Source organism: Atheta coriaria, unplaced genomic scaffold (assembly GCF_025399875.1).
Source record: "Atheta coriaria isolate IRGN ID8LTWV9N9 unplaced genomic scaffold, Caltech_Dcor_3.1 hic_scaffold_8_pilon, whole genome shotgun sequence".
Taxonomy (NCBI): Eukaryota; Metazoa; Arthropoda; class Insecta; order Coleoptera; family Staphylinidae; genus Dalotia; species Dalotia coriaria.
This window is the reverse complement of record NW_027045450.1, coordinates 8061782-8081620: the sequence shown is the minus strand read 5'-3', so window position 1 is coordinate 8081620 and position 19839 is coordinate 8061782. Positions and strand designations below refer to the sequence as shown.

The following is a 19839-nucleotide window of genomic DNA, read 5'->3' as shown; positions in this document are numbered from 1 at the left end:
TAACAGTTATGTTTTATTACTCGGCAGGTATGAGTATATCACCCGGGACAAATTACCAAATGAATGTAGAGGTGTAAAGTCGAAGATGATTTCAAAATGTGTATTCGTCCGCGCCTAGTCGCGCAGTGAATGACATACTTTCACTATCGTTATATCAGGCGTCCGCCGCGGCAAATTATCGTCGGAATATTAATGCGAACGAACCGCGATGACTTTTCTCGCAGACTTCTTCTGCTGCGGCGCGAAGTAAAGTAGCTTCTTCCATCGCTCGATCATTTATAATCTATCCGGACGAAGATGCGGCCTGTGCGCTGTGCGCAGGAACGCAATTTATTTACACTTTACACTTTACACCTTTGCTAATCTTCTGCGATTCGGATTTCACTATTTCAGATATCTGCCATAAATTACAAGCAAATTACGGAAATTTATTGAGGTTTTTATGCGTTTTAGAGAGTTTGCAAAGTTTGGTCATCAATTAAAGTGCAGGATTATATGCAATTCATGGGTTTTTTTAAAGTGGAGATTATAGTTTGGTTTAATGTTGATCTATGTATATTTAAATTATTGATTTATTGCTAATAGTTTAAGAATTATGGAGATTTAAAAATTTTGTGTTTTGTTGTGTTGTGATTTGTGAAAACGTTAAGTTTTGACTTTGATAGCATGCCATCTAGCGGAGGATAGCTATAGAAAGTTTATTTAAAAGGTATATGAAAGCTAATTTTATTCTCTATCAACTTAAATTTATGTAGTTAAAAAATAATTATTAGTTTGTTAGTTATTAATGTTTAAACATTTTGTGTTGTGTTCCAATTTGTATGAATGTAAAGTGTTGACTTCGTTTGCGCACCATCTAGCGGAGAATTGTAGTAAAAATTTAATTTAAATTGTACGTAAAAGTTTGTTTTATCCCCTATTGAATTACATTTATTTTGTTCTAATACTATTATTATTTTCTTTGTTATTATTTTTTTTTAAATTTGTGTTTTTGGATTATGTAAAAAGTAAGTTTATACTTTGATTGCATGCCACCTAGCGGCAAATTATCACAAATAATTCATTTAAATGTTATATATAACTATATTTAATACTCTATATACTATAATCAATTTCATACCGATATCTTTATTATTATAGCTGTAATAAATGTTTAAACATTTTATGTTTTCCAACTTTTAAAATTTTCCTGCTTTTCACCTTTTAAACCGTCGCCATTTTGTAAATAACCTCCAAACTAAACTTATTTCAACTTCATAATAAACTTAATTTCATCATCTATCATCTGGCATCCTTTTAATTACCTTCACTACATTACTTTGCCTCTAATCACGAATCAAAAAATTTCCATCTGTTACATTTTTTGTTCGCAATCAATTTTTTGCCATTCCTACTTATAATCCTCACGCTGTGTTTGCCACACAGTCAAAATTAAATCACAAATTTGTTTTATTAATGCGCGCACATGTCAGCATTCGGCATTCAACATTTTTAATTCTTCAAACCATCAGGTACGATGGACAGATGCAGATGGCAAAAAACATTCTAAACAATAAAAATCAAAGAAGGGTTTGATATGAAAGGTGCAAACAAAAAAACACACACAAGAAAAGAAAAATAGAACTAGAATTTAAAAAAAGAAAGGAAAAAAAGGGAAAGGAGTAATCTATATTGAGAAAATCTTATTATTCTCGGTGGATTAAACCTTCCTCGGGTGAAATCTGCACGAACAGACTGTCCAGTCACTGAAGGGGTGATTAAATCACAGACATTCGGTGAATTTACGCAAAAAATCACATGAATTCAAACAGGAAACATGAATTAATCGACGAGAAATACGTTTAACAGCTGGCGTGTGTTTTGTTGTTCGTTTAGTACACATATTGCCATCTAGCGGATGAAAACATAACTAAATTCTGGTAAAAACTAATAAAATTGTATTTTTATCATTTTAACGTGTATTAAACCATTTTATTATTGTTATTTTATTAAACAAACACATTTTCAACATGAAACTTGATATATTTAATCAAATTAATCCATTTTACCTAAAAATATTAAATTATACCATTTTTATGCTGTCAAATGAAATATTTTTGACATCTGTCATAAATTTAACATGTCTTTATTTATTTCACAAAAGTTTTTGTTCGTGAAACGTTAATTTTAAGCATAATAATCTTATAATCTTATAAAATCTTGTTAATATTTTAAAACTTCATTAGTAAACTTTTTTTAGAAGATTTTCTCAAAAAACTGAAGTAAACACGAGTTTTTCTTGTGTTTTTAACCCGAAAATTTAATTGTTTGCATTAAATTTGCACTTTTAAACTCAAATAACTCCCAAAGCAAATTTAGCAATAATTTGAATATATGAGCCGCTTATTTTGAAAGTGGCCTAACTCCATTTATCTTCAAATCGAGATATTGAAAGTTTTGCGTTCCAATGAATTTAAAAATATAGGTATAAGATACTAAGGAGTCATACTGCTTAAGCGTATCTAAGGATGTTAAATTTAAAGTTCCTGTTAAAATAGTGGCAATTATTAAGTAAATAACGTGCGTTTCCTTATCAAGAATGGAGTTGGGCCACTTTCAAAATTAACAGCCCGATTCATTATAAAATTTGAGGATGCCCAAGTCCATTCAACATAATTTAAGATGTTTCAAATTGAAAAACAAAACGTCTTCGTTTCACAGACAGCTTCGTGAAGTAATACATTTTGTTTGTTAAAGTCTGCCAAACCCCAAAACTTCTCAAAAATATTCTTTCTTTCTTCTTCATTATAATTTTTTGTGCACGCATTCCGACAACCACAATCTTTGTTTTCGAAATTTTTTTCTTGAACAATACTTCCGGTTTGACTGCAATATCTTTTTCCTGAATTCTGTTTAATCTTTCGCACTTTTTAGATATATGGTGCATCACTCTTTTCTCCATTGTTATTTGAATCTTCATCCTCTGACGAGGAATATTGTTCTATAATTCTTTTTCTTATTCGCTTTTTTTTAAATTATTAATTACTATTTCTTCTTCACTATTTGAACTAAGTGGTCTTCTTCTCTTCTTCCTCATAGGTGCAATAATTTCTATAATTTAATATTAAATTTTAAGTTTTATATTAATTAAACGTACAGGTTAATTAACCAACGCAATTGTCCCAAAAATAAGGTGAACTTGTAAATACTAATTAATTGAAATTACCTTCATCGCTGCTTTCCGACATTATCAATAGTAAATATCTTGATGTAACTATAAATGGAGTTAGGCCACTTTCAAACTGCACGGCTCAGTTATTCAATTAATTCGGAAAACTTATGTGTAAAAAATGTACCGTATTTTCTCTGAATATAAGCAATCTGAAATGCGTCACTGATAAATAACATGAAGTTGTACATGTAACCATGGTAACCGGCAAAAATTTAAAAAACGGAGTTAGGTCACTTTCAAAATAAACGGCTCATATCTCACTTTATAAAGCACATTAAGATCTACAATTAAAAAAAAAATCGTTTCTCTAGCATTATTACTTTCCGAGTTATAACAAATTTTTCGAAAATTTGAGGTTAGCTATACTTTCAGACATCTACATAACCTCTCATTACTCGATCAAATTAATCAATTTTTTTGTAAAAATATTAAATTTAACCATTTTTATGCTGTCAAATGAAATATTTTTGACATCTGTCATAAATCCAACCAGTTTTATGCATTTCACAAAAGTTTTTGTTCGTGAAACGTTAATTTTAAGCATAATTCACATAAAAAGTAGCTCAAAACTTTGCAACAATCAAAACTCAAGTATATCCAGTGTCCCACCTCGACAATCAGCAATTGTTGCAAAGATGGCAACCCAACAATAACTTAATAATATACAATTTACGTTTGGGCCAGAGAAATGTGATTAAAAACGTTTTTTATGCAAATTAACCGCGCGGCGAACGTCCTTTCAACACGCCACACAACCGCCGCAGCAAAAAAAAAAAGAAAGAAGCGAAAAAAATCTCGTCCGAGTTTCGTCGCCGTCCACGAAATTAGCGTGTGAACATCGAGAGTTAAACGCCTGTTAAAAGACGTTTGCCTTTCAAGCCACCAAGAAAGCTTCAGTTGTATTTTTAACCAAGTCTTGACGACAAAAGAATAAAATCACCGAATTTCTTTCCTAATAACTTACATTCCTTTGTCTTCGTTCGAAATTGTGTAATTATTCCCAAAAACATGCACTCAATTTGTTATTACACACTTAGTTAACGCGCACACGCACAACATAACCAAGTTTCTGGTTTTGCTTGAGTTTACTTAAGTCCACATATGAATATTTTCGAAATTCTTGCGCTTTGGTTGAGTATTACACAAGGTGGATTATGATTAGACTTTCAATTTGTTGCGCGCGCGCACTTTCCAAAAACTGCACGCGGAATTCGATGCGGATTTCACGAAATCAATTCGGTTATAAATAAATCCCGAATTGTTTTGACAGATCGAGGTAAATTTAGCACACGGGCGCGGGATTGTGCTGGTTTAGGCATTTTCGCACGCCGCGACGCTACCTCGCGCGGTCAAACACTGAGCGCTGGCCGCGCGCGTCTTGCCATCGGGCGTCGCGACGCTCAAGATCACGTGGCCAGACGGCGGTGTAAATTTAGAACGATGTTTAAAACCAATATAGACAATGCAACGTTTCAGTTCTGCGGATAAAAAACTCATATTTTTTCATTAATGTGTTTGAAACATTCAGTATAGTTTTTAGTTAGATTTTGTGTATGCTTGGTTGCCTATGCAATTGTCATTGTGAAGTAGTGACGCAATCGTGTCAAGTACAACGTAAAATCAAGTTTTAACAAAGAAGATCTTCGAGATAATAACTGTAAGTGATATAAATCTATAAACAATTAAATTATCTTTCGTCGAAGATATAATTCAACGTGCATACTATTCGGATTGAAAACTTGTTTGAGTATAAATGTATAACTCAATTTGCTCCCTAGTCTGCTTGAAAAGTTACTGTTGCAGATATAGTAACTTTTTGGTTATTTTTGATGTATGTGTGGTTGCCTATGCAAGTATTATTAGTAAGTAGTGACGCAATCGTGTCACGTCCAACTTAAAATCGAGTTTAAACAACGATAAACCTCGAGATAATACCTGTAAGTGTTAAAAATCATCAATATATTAAATTATATTCTTTTTAACATATAATTCAACTTGATCACTTGTCTGATTGAAAAGTTACTATTTACGACAATAGTAACTTTTTTGGTTATATTTGCTGTATATGCGGTTGCCTATGCAAGTAATAAGTCAGTGGTGCAACGATCAAATCCCGTTCAACTTAAAATAGAGTTTAAACAACAATGGACTTCGAGATAATAACTGTAAGTGTTAAAAATCTTTCCTTTATTAAATTACCTTCCGTCCGATATATAATTCAACCTGCGTATCAGTCGGATTGAAAAGTAATCTTTAGAATTAAAAGTTGTAAATATCAGCTGACATAACCTCACAATTTTCAAACCAAAGTGGTCAAAATCAAATTGGAATCAAATGATTGCGCGAGAAGTAATAATTCGACATTAAAGTGCAATTTGTCTATAATGAACTGTTACAATTACGTGTTTTGTGATGCGGCAGTAGGCACAGTAGCGCCGCAAGTAGCTGAATTATTAAAATTGCAAATAGAAAGTCCGAGGGGCACAAATTGCGGGGCTCATCATGGGAAAAACGGCGCGCCGCGCTGGCGGAAATAACTGCGCGCCGTTATTGTGCATATCATAATAATAAAAGTGCGTAATTATTTTATTATGCGCCGCCGAAATCAGTGTAATAACCTTACCTTGGTACACATTCATGCTGCCATCGCGTGCATTACATTTCGCTCCAAACAACAAGCAAAACGATTAAAAAAAGAAGCAAAAAGAGAAAAAATACGTTGAACAAAGCGAAAGTTAATGAGTTGATGATATAAACTATAATTACACGTCGCAATTAGTCAGTTATAGTCATAATTCATAAATATAAATCGAAAATAACAAAAATTCCACTTTTTCACACTAATTTCACACAAAAAAACAAAATTAATCAACAAAATCAAAGAAATTTTTGATATTTTAATGAAAAACACAGAGACAAATCGAATAATATTACTACATCCATGATTACAAATCAAACACACATCATTCCTGCTCTTTTGGCGTGATATTAAAGAAAGAATACGAAGTAGACGTGTTGGCATCGCCTGGAAGTGGCACCGGTAAGGGTTTCGCCGGCTTGCGCGGCTTGTACAACCCCCTGGCGCCCACGTTGGCAGGCGGCCCGCCTGGTTTGAGCCGCGGGCGGCCTGGACCGCGGCGCATCGAGGAGCAGCTTCCGGCCGAGGGTAAGCTCGGCATCGTCTGCCACGCCGTGGGCGGTTCATAGCCTAAACCTGAACCTACACCTATCGAAGGTGGAGTGGTACTCGAGGTTGTTGGTTCCGGTGTTGTGCTACCTGTCTCTGTAGAGATTCAAAAGAAAAAAAAGATATTTAATATCTTTTAATATAAGTTTTAATTTAATTTAATTTGGTTTTACCTAAAGGTGGTATTCTTCTTGAGCCTCTCGGACGTCCACGTTTGGTTGATCCACGTGGGATGTTACGCATTTTCATACTTGGTGAATAAGATCCAAAGATTTCTATTTTTATAATGAAAAACAAAGAAAATTTAGCAATTTTTGAGGTTTTAAGTGGAATAATGACATATTTAGTATCCCGTGTGCTAAATGGCACTTTAACCACGTTTGGTATTTTCTATTTTATCTCTTAAAGTATTTTAGTCACGCCCGTGACTAAAATACAACTTTTCACGTCCCGAAACTCGTTTTAAAAGTAAAAGTAGAAGAAAAAACTTACTTGTGGGTGTTTCCCATGTATCAACATCAAGTAAACTATTATCCGTGAAATCATCCGAGTTGTTAACATCCGCTGAAGTTTCACTGTGCGGTGAACTCATCACAGAATCCACGCTAAGCAGTTGATCGTCCACGCCTTCCTCGATTTTAATTTTCATCGGTTTGGCAGCTTCTGCATTGGCACTCGCGAGTTGTAGAGCAGCGCTCGAAGCGGCAGCCTATTGCGAACAATAGAAACATAGCTCCGTAAAACAATACATTTGTTTATTAAATAAATTATAACTAAAAAAAATATCTAACCTTTTGGGCGTTGGCGTATTTTCGCTTCCGATCGAGCTCGCGCATATCTTCAATCGCCTTTCTCTCCTCGGCCTTTTGACGATCTACATAAATTCGTAAAAATATTAGGTTATAAGTTAGGTTATGTTTAGATTGGTTAATTCTTACATTTCATTTCGATTTCTTCATCATCCAACAACAAAGACACCACTTCTTTAGGCTTCAATGTTTCTGGTTTAAAACTACCGCCACTAATAACCAAATTTTGAATTTCTGACTTTTCCCGCGCGCGTTGTAGAATTCTTTCTTCAATAGATCCTTTGCATATGAGTCGATACACAGTGACTTGTTTCGTTTGACCAAGACGATGTGCCCTGTCCATCGCTTGTTGATCCACGGTAGGATTCCAGTCGCTGTCGTAAAATATCACCTAGAATAATCAAAAATAAAAAATGTTGGAAATTTCTTCTTTTTTTATGTTCGCTTGTGCTAGCTTTCACCCTAGTGGGTCCATTAACCCATTGTATGACATTCGGAGGCGAACAATGAACGCTCATCGTTTCAATTTCCCTCATTTCCTAACTTCCGCCCGAGTGCGCTCGCGCTTCTTATATTCGCCGCTTTCTTTTCTCTTACGCTGTAAGATTCGAGGCGTTCGCGAGGGATTCAATTCAGGCTTATCTCAGTGGCGCACAGTTGAATTACTTCTTCTGGTTCATCTAACCGGAATAGATAATTCTTACGGCTATAAATTATCTAAGTCTTTGGAATTGTGGTAAATTTACTGGTTATGGGTAATAGAAAAGTGCTGGTGGATTGTTTTTTCTTGATATTTGTGGAAGATTTCGTTAAAAATTGAGGTTTTTTAATGATTTGCTAAGTATTTCGGGTTGTACAGCTTCAAAAAAGGTTAAAATCTAATGAAAAACTTGTTATTATTTTAAAACTTCATTAGGAAACTTATTTTTAGAAGATTTTCTCAAAAAACTGAAGTAAAGACGAGTTTTTCTTGCGTTTTTAACCCAAAAATTTAATTTTTGCATTAAATTTGCACGTTTAAATTCAAATAACTCCCAAAATACATTTAGCAACAATTGGATCTTTGTTCATATTATAAAGCACATTTAGATCTACAATTTCATAAAAGAATCATTTATCTAGCTCTATTACTTTCCAAGTTATAACAAATTTTCCGAAAATTTGAGGTTAAATGTATTTTCATCCATTAACATAACCTCTCATTACTCGCTACCCACTATGAGTACAAATTTTTCAATTGACGATAATTATTCTCCTGTAAATTCGCTTTTTAATAATAATTCACCCAAAATTCTACGATTTCATACTCTGAACTTATACCCCTTTAAAAATACAAACCAGTAGTTCTATAAAAGACAAAAATGACACCGCATTCGGTCGGATGTGAAAATCGTTGGCGTCGTGAATCCGCGTGCGAACGAATAAAACTCTCGACATTCCGCGCGCGCCGCGACTGTCGCACGGACAAAAAGATTTTCGGCATTCCCGGGCCCAGACCCCAGGCCAAAAACGTACATTTTTCAAATTTGTTTCGAGTGCGCAACCCTAAAACTCACCCGTTTCTCACCAACTTAACAAAATAACAAACTAAACACCAACCAAAGTCAAATTATTTAAAATGGCGGCATAAATCTACATCTAAATCTAGATATTGTAATGCTGCACAACATGAAACGCTGAGTGCCGAGCTGATGGCACTCGATTCGAATATCATTTCAAAAGCTGTTGAGACGATGGGATAATGATAATGCACGTGTACAAGTAGGTGCAATGTGCACTTTCTTCGCCGCTTCAATAGAGAGTGGTGCGTGTGTAATAATAAGCCGGAAGCGCGCGAGGAATCGGGGACGGCGGGGCGGAGACCGAGTGGAAAGACGTCCCGACGCACCATTTCCTGCCAGCGCGGCGCGAGCGCACGTGTTCGGGTGGTTTCTCAAGTGCAGTGTTCCAGAATTTACATTTTTAACACGCATAGATTAAAATAATCATGAATTATTTCGTGTGGCACTCAGTATATACTTTGTTTAGAATTGCTGTATTACTGGTTGCCTATACGCAAGGTCAAGTAATGTAAACAGTTAAATTTAATTTTTTTATTTAAAAAAAACACTAAAGTTGTGTTTGAAAGTTATAAAAGTAGTTAAATAATTAAATTATCTTTTCTTTAACGTGTAAGTACACTCGCGTGCGGATGTAATTAAAAAATTATTTGATTTTCTATTAGATTTACAACTTGTGTATGATGTATGACAGGTTGCATACAGTGCGACGCGCGTCCGTGGTCCGTGCTCGTTCATCCAGTTCTTCCCCGCAATAAAATATTCGGCGGGTAGCTCGCACGGTATGCGCAGAATGCCGCGGAATCGCTGAGAACCGCTCGCTGCGAGTCTCCCAGCGGCATTAGGCGCATGCCGCGAATAAGCGCAAAAACACGTCGATAAATCAAGCGCATCAATTAGTCATCGCGGCGCAAATATGCGATTCGGGGCATTCTCGCCGCGACAATTTATCGCCAAATCACAATCGCCATCGGATTCATCTAATTTCAAAACAAAAACAACGAACAAATCACTTACAGTGTCAGCCGCAGTCAGATTAATTCCCAATCCGCCCGCTCGCGTCGACAGCAAAAAGACAAAAATGTCCGCGCGCGCTTGAAAATCAGCAACCATATCTCTCCGTTCCGATATTTTCGATGATCCATCAAGGCGCATGTATTTATGATGCCTATGCCACATATATTCCTATAAAAAATCCGCCATTTTAATTTCATACACATTATAACCTCAAAAGTTAAATATTTACCTCTAATAAATCAATCATTTTCGTCATCTGTGAATAAATCAACACTCTATGCCCGTTTTCTTTCAAATTCTTCAATAAACCATCCAAAACGAACAATTTCCCTGAATCAGTGACCAAAGTTTCTTTATCAGGTATGGTTATGTTCGACCATCCAGCTCTTGGTCGTAAAATATCAACTGGTCCCGGCGGTAGAGATAATTTCAACGTTTTCTTCTTAGTTAACTCTTCACCGCTTGATTTCTGCCAGTAATAATTAAGTGCGTTCCATGACCAATCATCAACATGTCTCTTATAATCATAAGCAGCTCGGCGTGAGTAACAATAAAGCGCAGGATGTTGCGTTGTTACTTTAGGAGTCGCACAGAATAAAAATTGCGGAAATGATGTCGGTTCACATTCGAATATCTGCGAAACTCGTTCAATATACGGAATTTCTTCAAGTTTAATCTCCGTGTTAGTGTTTTGTAGGTTAGAATTTTTATTCTTAATGCGTATATTACGATGTTCAACTGTTTCCGGCATCGAGTGATAGGAATGCTCCAAATGGGCGTAGATTACTTTAGATGCGGCATTACCCCAGGTGAAAAGCAGGTTTTGTAGGATTAAACTGCCGGCAACTTCCGCCATTTGCAATTTCAGTGCGTAATTCACTAATAAACTGAAATCCGTTTTGGTTTCGGATGTGTTATAGCGGATGTAGTCACGATTCGTACGTTTTTCAAAGTCAAAACCACATTTCCACCTAAAAAATAACAAAAATATTAAAATTTTAACATACATAACCTATATTAACATCTATTACCTTTCCAAGACATTTCCCATAAAGATTTCATACAATTCCTGACTAGATAGTTTTAAACTAAGCGCGAATCTGAATAAACTCATTGAATTTGTGATATTTTCATGTATGTACTCTTTAGTAAACAAAAACTTTTCCTTGAGTTTAAAATGCATTGTTTTGGGTATATTGATGTCATAAACCATGAATGGAATGGTATAACTTTGTGGTTGTAAGTAAATCGGTGACTTTGCGTCTCTCCTCTCGAAAAGTTCGGGATGATTGCAGACTTTTCGGAATTGCATGACTAAATTCATCAGATTCGATGTGAAATTTTTATCTACTGAGTGTGAATCGCCTCCGCCGACTGTGTAATGCAACAGGTCCTCAATGTGAATCTTTTGCTTCAACGCCATGTATAATAACTTCTGTCGGGTTGTCAGTGGGCAGTAGACCATGATTTCTATCTTGTCAGAGAGTTCATTTTCGACGTCTTTTTTGATTCTTCGTAACATGAATGGTTTGAGAATCATGTGGAGTCTTGATAAATGTTCTAAAATTATTAAATTTATTATTTATTTTAATATTTTGAGGTGAAAATGGAATGAAAAGTCTTACTTTCATCGATTCCGGTTTTGTTTTCCGCGTGACTTTCGATATCTTTCGAGAACCATTCGTTGAATTCTTCGTGTGAGTCGAATAATGTTGGCATGATGAAATGTAGAAGGGCCCAGAGCTCCGCCATACTGTTTTGGATAGGTGTGCCTGATAATAACAGGCGATTACGGCAGTTGAAGCCTAGTAAAGTCTTCCAACGCATACTAAAAATTTAAAAAAAAGTTTTTTTTAGGTTTTTGAAGTTAATTTAAGTTAATTTACGAAGAAAAAAATAAAGAAAAATATTGTGTTTACCTGCTGGTGCTTTTTATAGCTTGCGCTTCATCCAATACCATGTATTGCCATTTAATTCGGTTGAAATATTTCACGTCAGAGATGACTATCTGATAACTTGTAATCACCACATGAAAACCTGATTCTTTCGTGTGCAGAGAGTCTTGATTCCAAAACTGCCGCAAAATTTTTCTATCCTAAAATTAATAAACTTTAAATAACAAAATTTTTAATAATAAAAAATAACTTACTGTAGGATTTCCCCAATAAGGAACAACTTTAAACTCAGACACAAATTTCGCAAACTCCTGCTGCCAGTTATGCAGCGTAGATGCAGGACAAATGACTAAAAACGGTCCCCAGAGATCTAAAATTTAAATTTTAATTTAAAACTTTCGTATTTTAAATTAATTTTATATTAATACTTGCCTTGAACTTCAGCCAAATGACTTAAAAATGCAATACTCTGCACAGTTTTCCCCAAGCCCATCTCATCAGCAAGAATACCACTTATTCCCTGATCGTACAAATTCGCCAACCAGTTCATCCCGCGCAACTGATAAGCTTTCAATGTGCCTTTAAATATCGACGGCTGGCCAAACTCGCCATCATCCGCATCCAAAGTTCTTCTTTCTTCATTATCCTGCAGATCAAACTGTTTGGTACGTGCACGTTCACTTTGAAACGCATCTTGGGCATTTCTTATAGCTCTTGCTTTCATTACATCACTAAAAATTTATATTTTATATTATATGAAGAAAAAAATTAATAGTTTAGGTGAATTAAGGTAAATTAAATGAATTACCAGTTATAATCATCAATAGCAGCTAATCTAGGTATTTTTTCTTCATCCAGTTGGTTTAATATTCTTAACTGTTCCTCCGGAGAAGAATCTCCTAACTTTTTCGACATGAAATGCGCGTATAATTCGGTCTGTGTGATCAAAAAGTTCAATTTGCGTTGTTGTCGCTTAGCTTCGACTAATTCATAGTCGATTTTACGTTGTTCCTCGGCTTCTTTTTCGAGTTTACGACGAATTTCGCGATCTACGCGCTTCGATCGCTTCCAATACGCTAGGTTTTCACGTGCCAGGCGTTTCATACGCCATTGTAACTCTTTTACAACTCTTGCTGATTGCAACTAAAGAAAAATTAAATTTTAAATTAATATTTTATAAATTTTATTGTAAAATTTATTCTTACCGCTTTATTTCTTTGCACTTTCTGACACGCCATCGCTATCTTTTTATTCTGCAGCAGAGCTTCTTTATGCCGATTAACTTTAGCTCTCTGCTGTTTACCAACTTCTTTCTTCACCATATTTGAAAACGATTTTCTTCGACGATTATACATCATATCCTCCCACTTTTTCTTGGATTCTTCATCTTTAAACTTCTTCTTTTGATTCTTTTTGCTTGAATCACCTTTATGCGGTCGTGCTTGTGGTTCCACTTTAATTGCATCTTCATCTATCAATGATTGATCAAGTTGTTCAAAATCAAAGTCTGAATGTTCACCATGTCCATCATTTTGCACCTCAACAGCTTGTTTCTTATTCTCCTCCTCTCTTTTTCTCTTCACAGATCTTTGAGTCTTTTTATTCTCTGGATATTTATCAAAATTAGATAATAATCCAGTACCATAATACATATTCTGCTCTAATAACTCTGCACTGGCATGAGCAGCAATCTTTTTTCGTTTGATGTGTAATTTCATCAATAAATTTAATTCTTCAGCTGGTGAACTATGTTCTAACAAACATTCTTCTTGTAGTATATCTGCTAGCCACGAACGTTCAATATCATTGCATTCTATGTTGATTAAAGGGTTTTCACCCATATCACTATCTAAAAATGTGAATTTTTATGTGAAAAACATCACAAAACAAGTTGAAAGTACCTTTAAAGTCATCGTCTTCGTCTAGTTTCATATCCGAGTCGAAACCATTCTCAGAACCATCAGAATCCACAAAATATGAACACTTTGAGTACTCATCGAGTAAAACTTTCATGTCCAGAGCCTTTTCAAGGCGTTTCAGATGCAAGGGCATCGCACAACCCGACGTAGATGGTGCTGCGCCGTCCATTGTTATAGTAATAATCACTGGGATCTCAATAATTACAGCATTGTTCAATTTTATATAGGATTATTCCATTGCGGAAAGTTGTAGGTGATTGTTTTTATATAAACAAACCTTAACCTGAGAAATGCTGTTTAGATGTAAGATGGGAAATCGTCTTTCAGGGGAAAATAGAAATTTTGATATAAATAAACAAATATTGAACAAATATAAACAAATAACATATTAAAATAAATTATAAATTTTTGTCAGTTATTGTTTTAGTATTTTTATGGTATTTATTGCAATAATTTAGATTTTATTTACATTTAAATGAATAAGTTTAATAGTTTGCCGCTAGATGGCGCACTATACACCGATTCGGATTTATTTCGTGGCCAGTCGTGTAGCATTTGTCTGGTTTTGTTTGCTCACCTCAAAAAAACTTAATAATTTATTGTGTACGCGCTGATACGGTGTTCCAAATAAATCTGCAGATAAATAATTCATACGTGTTGATGTAAACAGTACAACAGTAGTTAAGTAAGTTAACACCTTGCGTCAGTCTCGATTACTTTTTTTCGTATCATATCCATTTCGTTTGTTTTGTTATGCATTTATGTTTGAACGGTTCCGTGTTGTGTTATTTTTTACGCATACGCTTAAAACACAATCTAGGAAATTATTCGAGGTTGCATCACAGCACACACAGTGTTTTGTTTTCGCAACGTCGAATTAATGTATCGATGCGCTGTGTGTTGTGCGTCATGCGCCAAAAACGCGATAAGGAAAACTAGTCTCAATGCGAAAAAGTGAAAGTACAAATACTCATCAAGAATAGTTTAATAATATTTCGTTTTTATTTCGAAATACAGTTTGATAACGTAGGGTTAAATGTTAACAATTCATGTAAAGCGAAAAATTTGATTGCGTGCATGCTATTCTTATGATATATTAATGAATATGAATATACGAGGAGTTGTGTGATATGCGGTGATGATGAGAATATAAATTTAAATTTCCAATTAAGAATTAAATTATGCATATGAATGGAACATGAAGCACACGTTGTGATGTGTTTAAATATTGCGATTAAATGGCATTTGTGTATGGTTGTGCCTGTCGCGTCTCCTCCTGTTTGCAAGTATCAAGTATGTAATGTATATAGCGTAAAACTATATATCCTGCCAGCGGTAGTTGAATGAACTGGTTTTTCGCTCTCCGGACGACGATGTGTTCGGTGTGCGCGGCAATCTCGGCTACTCGCAATATGAAACATTATTGCTGTTGCTACTCTGGCGCGTCTACTGATGCCGGTGGTTTCGTTTCGAGTTCATGAGCACATTTCATGACTCCATGACACGCATAATATTGAAATCGTGCAAAGTGAGCATTATCGATGAATGATTCAACATTTAAAATTATTGCAGGATTTTTTAAATTTACTTGTGTGGTTTTGATAATATTTGAATAGGTACTTAATACTTTTTTGACTTATCGTAAGCAATAAATAATTCTGGCACTTAAACTATACGTTAAATAGTTTTAAAAGAACAAGGAAACGTAAGAATTAGCAAGCCCATGAGGCGCATTATTGTTATCGGGGATAATATTACAAAAAAATATGAAAAGGGCCTGTATTTTGGGCTTACGTGAGAGAAAGTAGTTTGAAACACAAAGAATTGGGGGAAATAATATTCATAAATATATTTGTTTTGATTTATTAATAAATATCAACCCTCATTCATTTTCAAGGCAGATTTTTATGTTTGTATGTTTGTTATTCTTTTGCACAAAAATTAGTGAACCGATTTTAATGAAACTTTACATTGTTTCAACTTATTTGTCAAACTAGGAGATAGGCCACTTTTTATCGCTAGAATATAATTAGAAGGGTGTAAAATAAGGGATGAAAGTTGGTGTAATAATTTAATCATAGTTTTAGTAGGAGATTTAGAATGATTAAGGCGCTAAAGTGCATTATTACCATTTCTCATTTCTTTGAAATAAATTTGAGATTATTATTACTGGAATCAGCAAACAATAGTTCAAAGAAAAGATTAAAAAAGTATTCCTTAAAACTAGTTATTAGATAGATAGGTATATCATGTTTATTTAACTTAAACAATCTATAAGTGTCAATATTAATCCATATCAACATATGTACGAGTATGCACATGTGATAAACTAATATTAACTTTACTACGCATTACTACTACTCTACCTACTCTCCCCTATATCCAGTTAGATTTGATAGTTAAGTTGATAGTTTTGAGGTTAAGTTTAAGTTTAAGCTCATCTTTTGTTTTCCTTTTCTGTGCGATATACTTACATATTTGTTTTTGTTACATTTATATGTGTCTAGTGGCAACAATAATGAGATCATGTTGACTGTCATAATATTTTCTTCGCGTACACATTTTAAGTACGCACTAGAGCCGCTTTCGCAACAATAAGTGTAAATGAAGCGCTAAAAACGCGACAAAAACCGCGCAAATGTATATATGAAACGAGTATGAAACGTTTGCTTGTTTACTTGTCTGTACAGAGTGCTAAGTTTAGTCTGTGAAATTACGAAAATCAATGAAAAACTCCATTAAATAATATTGATTTCACAGAAAAAGTAAAATTTTCATTGAAAAAAAATCAATTTATTTTATTTTGCTGGTTGTTTTAGGACATATCTATACTGTTTTAAGAATTGTAATATTATCTTTTGTTTGACACAAGTTTTTCTTTTTAAAATAAGTTTTATTTGGAAGAAAAAAATCTTTTTAAGTTGGAAAATGCACCAAAAGTACAGAAATAACTCTGTTTGTATATTTTTTTTTACATTTTAAAAGTTTTCCACTCATAAATCACGAGAATCAAACCGTTTTTCAAGGATACAACATATCGAACTTGAAATTAAAAAAAGTTTTGTTGTTTTCAAGTGGTTCCGGCATCAAACAAAGGTTAAATAACCGCGCATGCAGGAATTTATTGCTGCACTTCCGACTTGCTACGAATTTATTTGACACGTAATTTTTTATCAAGTTTAATTAGGTAATAAATATTTATTGCATTATAATGAAGTCATTCTTTGATCCCAAGAATATCTAACAAATATGCTATTCGAATTTTTTTTAAATTTATTTCACTAATTTTAAGAAAAGAATAAAATTTTAAGAAATATTGATTCAATATTTTAACAGTAGTAAGACTTTTAAAACACATGTGATTTATTGGAGACGGTAAATATAAAATAAGTACATGTATAACTCAATAAATTCATTTGTTTTGGCTTTGTAAGCGCGCACAGTTGGAAAAACGATTAACAAACATTATCAATCATCCGGCCCGGGGCGTTTTTGGAGCGCAGCTGAATTATTGGTGTCAATGGTTGGCGTGGAGTGTCGTGGACACGGCGTGGACGTCACGCCGCACCAAAATAAACAACAAATTCGCGAATGCATTAACTCGTTATATTTTACCGACTATATGTAATTCCACCACGCGCAAACCAAAACTCAAATTTGCACATTTTATAATACATCGTTTTATTCTTAGTAATATTTAAAGAGGATACTATCCTTATGTTTGTTTGTTTAGACTCTTTAAACAAATGTCGTTGAAAAAGTTTCGCTTTCAACGTTCATTCATTGCCTGGCTTGTGTAAAAATAGCGAGGACAAACACCTCCGATCGCGTCCTTGCATTGCGATTTTATCGACTTGTTTATTTTTCGCCCGACTACACAAAACAAAGCACAAAAAACAGACGCCATATTGAATGTGATTTGATATAAAATTAATAAGATATCACGCTGTCCAGTATTCACCAGTCTCTGTATACAGTTACAAATATTGATTCGTTTGGTTTGTCATTTTTGGTTGCGCTCAGTATTTAGCGTGTTTCATTTGTTTGCCCACGACTGCACGCCCGGCGAATGTTTACGAATGTTATTTTTTCGCGCTGCAGGACAATGATTGCGTTCGTCGCACGGCTGTGATTGGCTGTCGGCAGGGTCACGTGACCTCTGTGACGGGCGCGCGCTCGCGCGAGACAAAGGAAGTGGTAACGCGGCGCGCAGCACTCTCGCTGCTTGTGCACCACTGCTGGCTCTGTTGCGTGCACACCAGTCCGGAGTCACGTACACCGACACCGAGACGCACCGTCACACAGCAGCAAAAAAAAAAGAAACAATACACAAAACAAAACACGATCGTGTTTTCCACATTTCCACTGCGCATCACCGCTATATCAGCAGACAACAAACGCCAATTATCACCGATTGAGACACAGAGTGTGAATTAATTTGTGATTACAACTCAGACGACAAACAACAAAAATCATTGTGTGCCAATCCTGTCTCTGTGCAAGAAGTGTGAGTGTTCGGTTTTTCGCAGTTGCAAGCGTTGTACGGCAAGATGTCATCGACCAAGTCCAGCCTGGAGGAACTTCTCGGCGAGTCAGGCAAGTAGCTGCTTCGTTTCGTGCACGTTTTCGCACATTTTGCGTTGTACGAATCGCGCGAATCGTACAACGCAAAAACCCACATACGAACGGGACGCGGCGCTGTCACCGTGGCTTGTTGATTGTTTACATCGCCAGCTGGCGCACGAACGGCGGTAAACACGGGTGTTAATTCACGTTTCGCACTTGAAACCGGTGATAAACCACTGCTTATCACCGGAATACATCGTTAAAAACTATGGGTAATAACATTTTAATCAATTTCCTGCTTCCTTTGTTGTGTGTGGGTTATAATACAAAGTGTTTTAAAACAAAATTTGAAATTGTTTTAATTTTAGAGTCCTGGGTGCACATTGGGGGCACCACTTCATTGAGCGGATCTCAGGGAGGTACCCCCGGGTCTGTTACGCCGCATGTTAATGGAGAGGAGTATATTAGACTGTTGAGGGAGGCACAAAGAGAGTCTAATAATTCCTCTACCAGGGTATCACCACGCAGCAGTCCGAAATCTCCACCGAATAGTCCTGTGCAAGGCACGCCGATGATCATGGAATGGCAGAGTTACTATATGAATAGTGAACAAAAAGATGTAAGTGTAAATTATAACAAATTATGTTTAAAAAATAATAAAAAATTATTTTATTTTAGGATGGTGATTTCTTTATTGATTGGAGCAGCCGCCCCGATCAACTCCCGCCGAAGAACTGGGCATTCCGCCCGGCGAAGCGTGATCTCAGCCTGCGGTACGCGCGCGTTGGTGACAGCTCGGTGTTCTCGCGTCGAGGACTCTGCACGCTGTTTCTCACCAATCTGCTCTCGCTGCTCCTCGGCACCGGCGTCGGCATCTGGCTGACTAAGTACGGCGTCTTTGTACCGGCGGTTAAAGTGCGTTAGATTTACGCATACGCATCCAGCGCAAACACAAATAATTTAAAAGCGAAAAAAAAGAATATAAGAAGTGGACATACTCACCCACACACCTACTGATTTTTATAACAATAACAAACAATACACACACAACACAATTAGATGGAGAATTGGGGCATTGGGAAATCTCCAGGGGGATTATCATTTATTACAAAAGAAAAATTATTTACCACTTTTCGGTTACAAAACAAAAAGTTGAAAACTGAGAGCGAAGACGAATCAATATCGAGTATAAGATTAAGAAAGTAATTATTGATATCTCTTGTAACTGTATGTAATCAGTGCGTGAGGGCAGCGATGCTTTGAAACTTAATTTGTTTTTGTTCTTCAATGTGAAAATTTTCGGAAGCTGAATGAATGAATGTTTGCGCGAGCGACTTTTTGGACTGAGCTGACGCGACCAAAAGTTTCTTTTTCTACTTTCATATGTTTGTATATGTAATGTACTAAGGAGATAAGGATAAGGGACGCGTTTGTATATTGATCGACGATAGAGTAATGGATATATAGTTATTTTTTTTGCGTTTCGGTGCAATTTTTATCGCATTTGTAACATGCATATAAGTAGACTAGGAGAAAATGTTAGGTTGCTGCACCATGTGTTATGATAATTTCGATTAAATTTTTTATGGAGTTATGTATTAACTTTCAATGTTTTTCAAATGTGTGCGACATGTCGATTGAATTATATCTAGAACACTTGTTTTCATGAACATACT

The 19839-nt window shown here is 35.4% G+C and overlaps 2 protein-coding genes and 1 long non-coding RNA gene across 3 annotated transcripts; 1 reads left to right on the top strand and 2 right to left on the bottom strand.

Moving 5' to 3' along the window:
* Nucleotides 1–2780: 2780 nt before the first annotated feature.
* LOC135797161 (uncharacterized) lies at nt 2781–4552 on the bottom strand. The gene is made up of 2 exons (XR_010549476.1): nt 3206–4552; nt 2781–3090 (listed from the first exon to the last, which is right to left on the bottom strand). It is a non-coding gene; the product is annotated as an uncharacterized lncRNA (long non-coding RNA).
* Nucleotides 4553–6095: 1543 nt separating this feature from the next.
* Ino80 (chromatin-remodeling ATPase INO80) lies at nt 6096–13905 on the bottom strand. Its single transcript, XM_065309610.1, has 15 exons — nt 13580–13905; nt 12884–13527; nt 12487–12821; nt 12111–12409; nt 11933–12048; nt 11703–11878; nt 11409–11611; nt 10815–11343; nt 10013–10754; nt 9784–9951; nt 7337–7598; nt 7190–7272; nt 6891–7107; nt 6572–6673; nt 6096–6494 (listed from the first exon to the last, which is right to left on the bottom strand). Exons 1-15 carry the CDS (start codon nt 13764–13766, stop codon nt 6175–6177), a joined length of 4383 nt encoding a protein of 1460 aa, XP_065165682.1. The 5' UTR covers nt 13767–13905; the 3' UTR covers nt 6096–6174.
* A 3918-nt stretch (nt 13906–17823) lies between these two features.
* Nucleotides 17824–19833, top strand: BNIP3 (BCL2 interacting protein 3). Its single transcript, XM_065309100.1, has 3 exons — nt 17824–18193; nt 18532–18782; nt 18842–19833. The coding sequence occupies exons 1-3, from the start codon at nt 18148–18150 to the stop codon at nt 19085–19087; spliced, it is 543 nt and encodes a 180-aa protein (XP_065165172.1). The 5' UTR covers nt 17824–18147; the 3' UTR covers nt 19088–19833.
* Nucleotides 19834–19839: the final 6 nt, after the last annotated feature.

Excerpts from the sequence above, each read along its gene's own strand:
- Ino80 (XM_065309610.1), bottom strand. The coding sequence starts at position 13,766 with ATGGACGGCGCAGCACCATCTACGTCGGGTTGTGCGATGCCCTTGCAT. Across the intron at positions 13,528-13,579 it reads CGAAGACGATGACTTTAAAG|ATAGTGATATGGGTGAAAAC; the intron begins GTACTTTCAACT and ends TCACATTTTTAG. Across the intron at positions 9,952-10,012 it reads AAATGATTGATTTATTAGAG|GAATATATGTGGCATAGGCA; the intron begins GTAAATATTTAA and ends GATTTTTTATAG.
- BNIP3 (XM_065309100.1), top strand. The coding sequence starts at position 18,148 with ATGTCATCGACCAAGTCCAGCCTGGAGGAACTTCTCGGCGAGTCAG. Across the intron at positions 18,194-18,531 it reads GGAACTTCTCGGCGAGTCAG|AGTCCTGGGTGCACATTGGG; the intron begins GCAAGTAGCTGC and ends TTTTAATTTTAG. Across the intron at positions 18,783-18,841 it reads TGAATAGTGAACAAAAAGAT|GATGGTGATTTCTTTATTGA; the intron begins GTAAGTGTAAAT and ends ATTTTATTTTAG.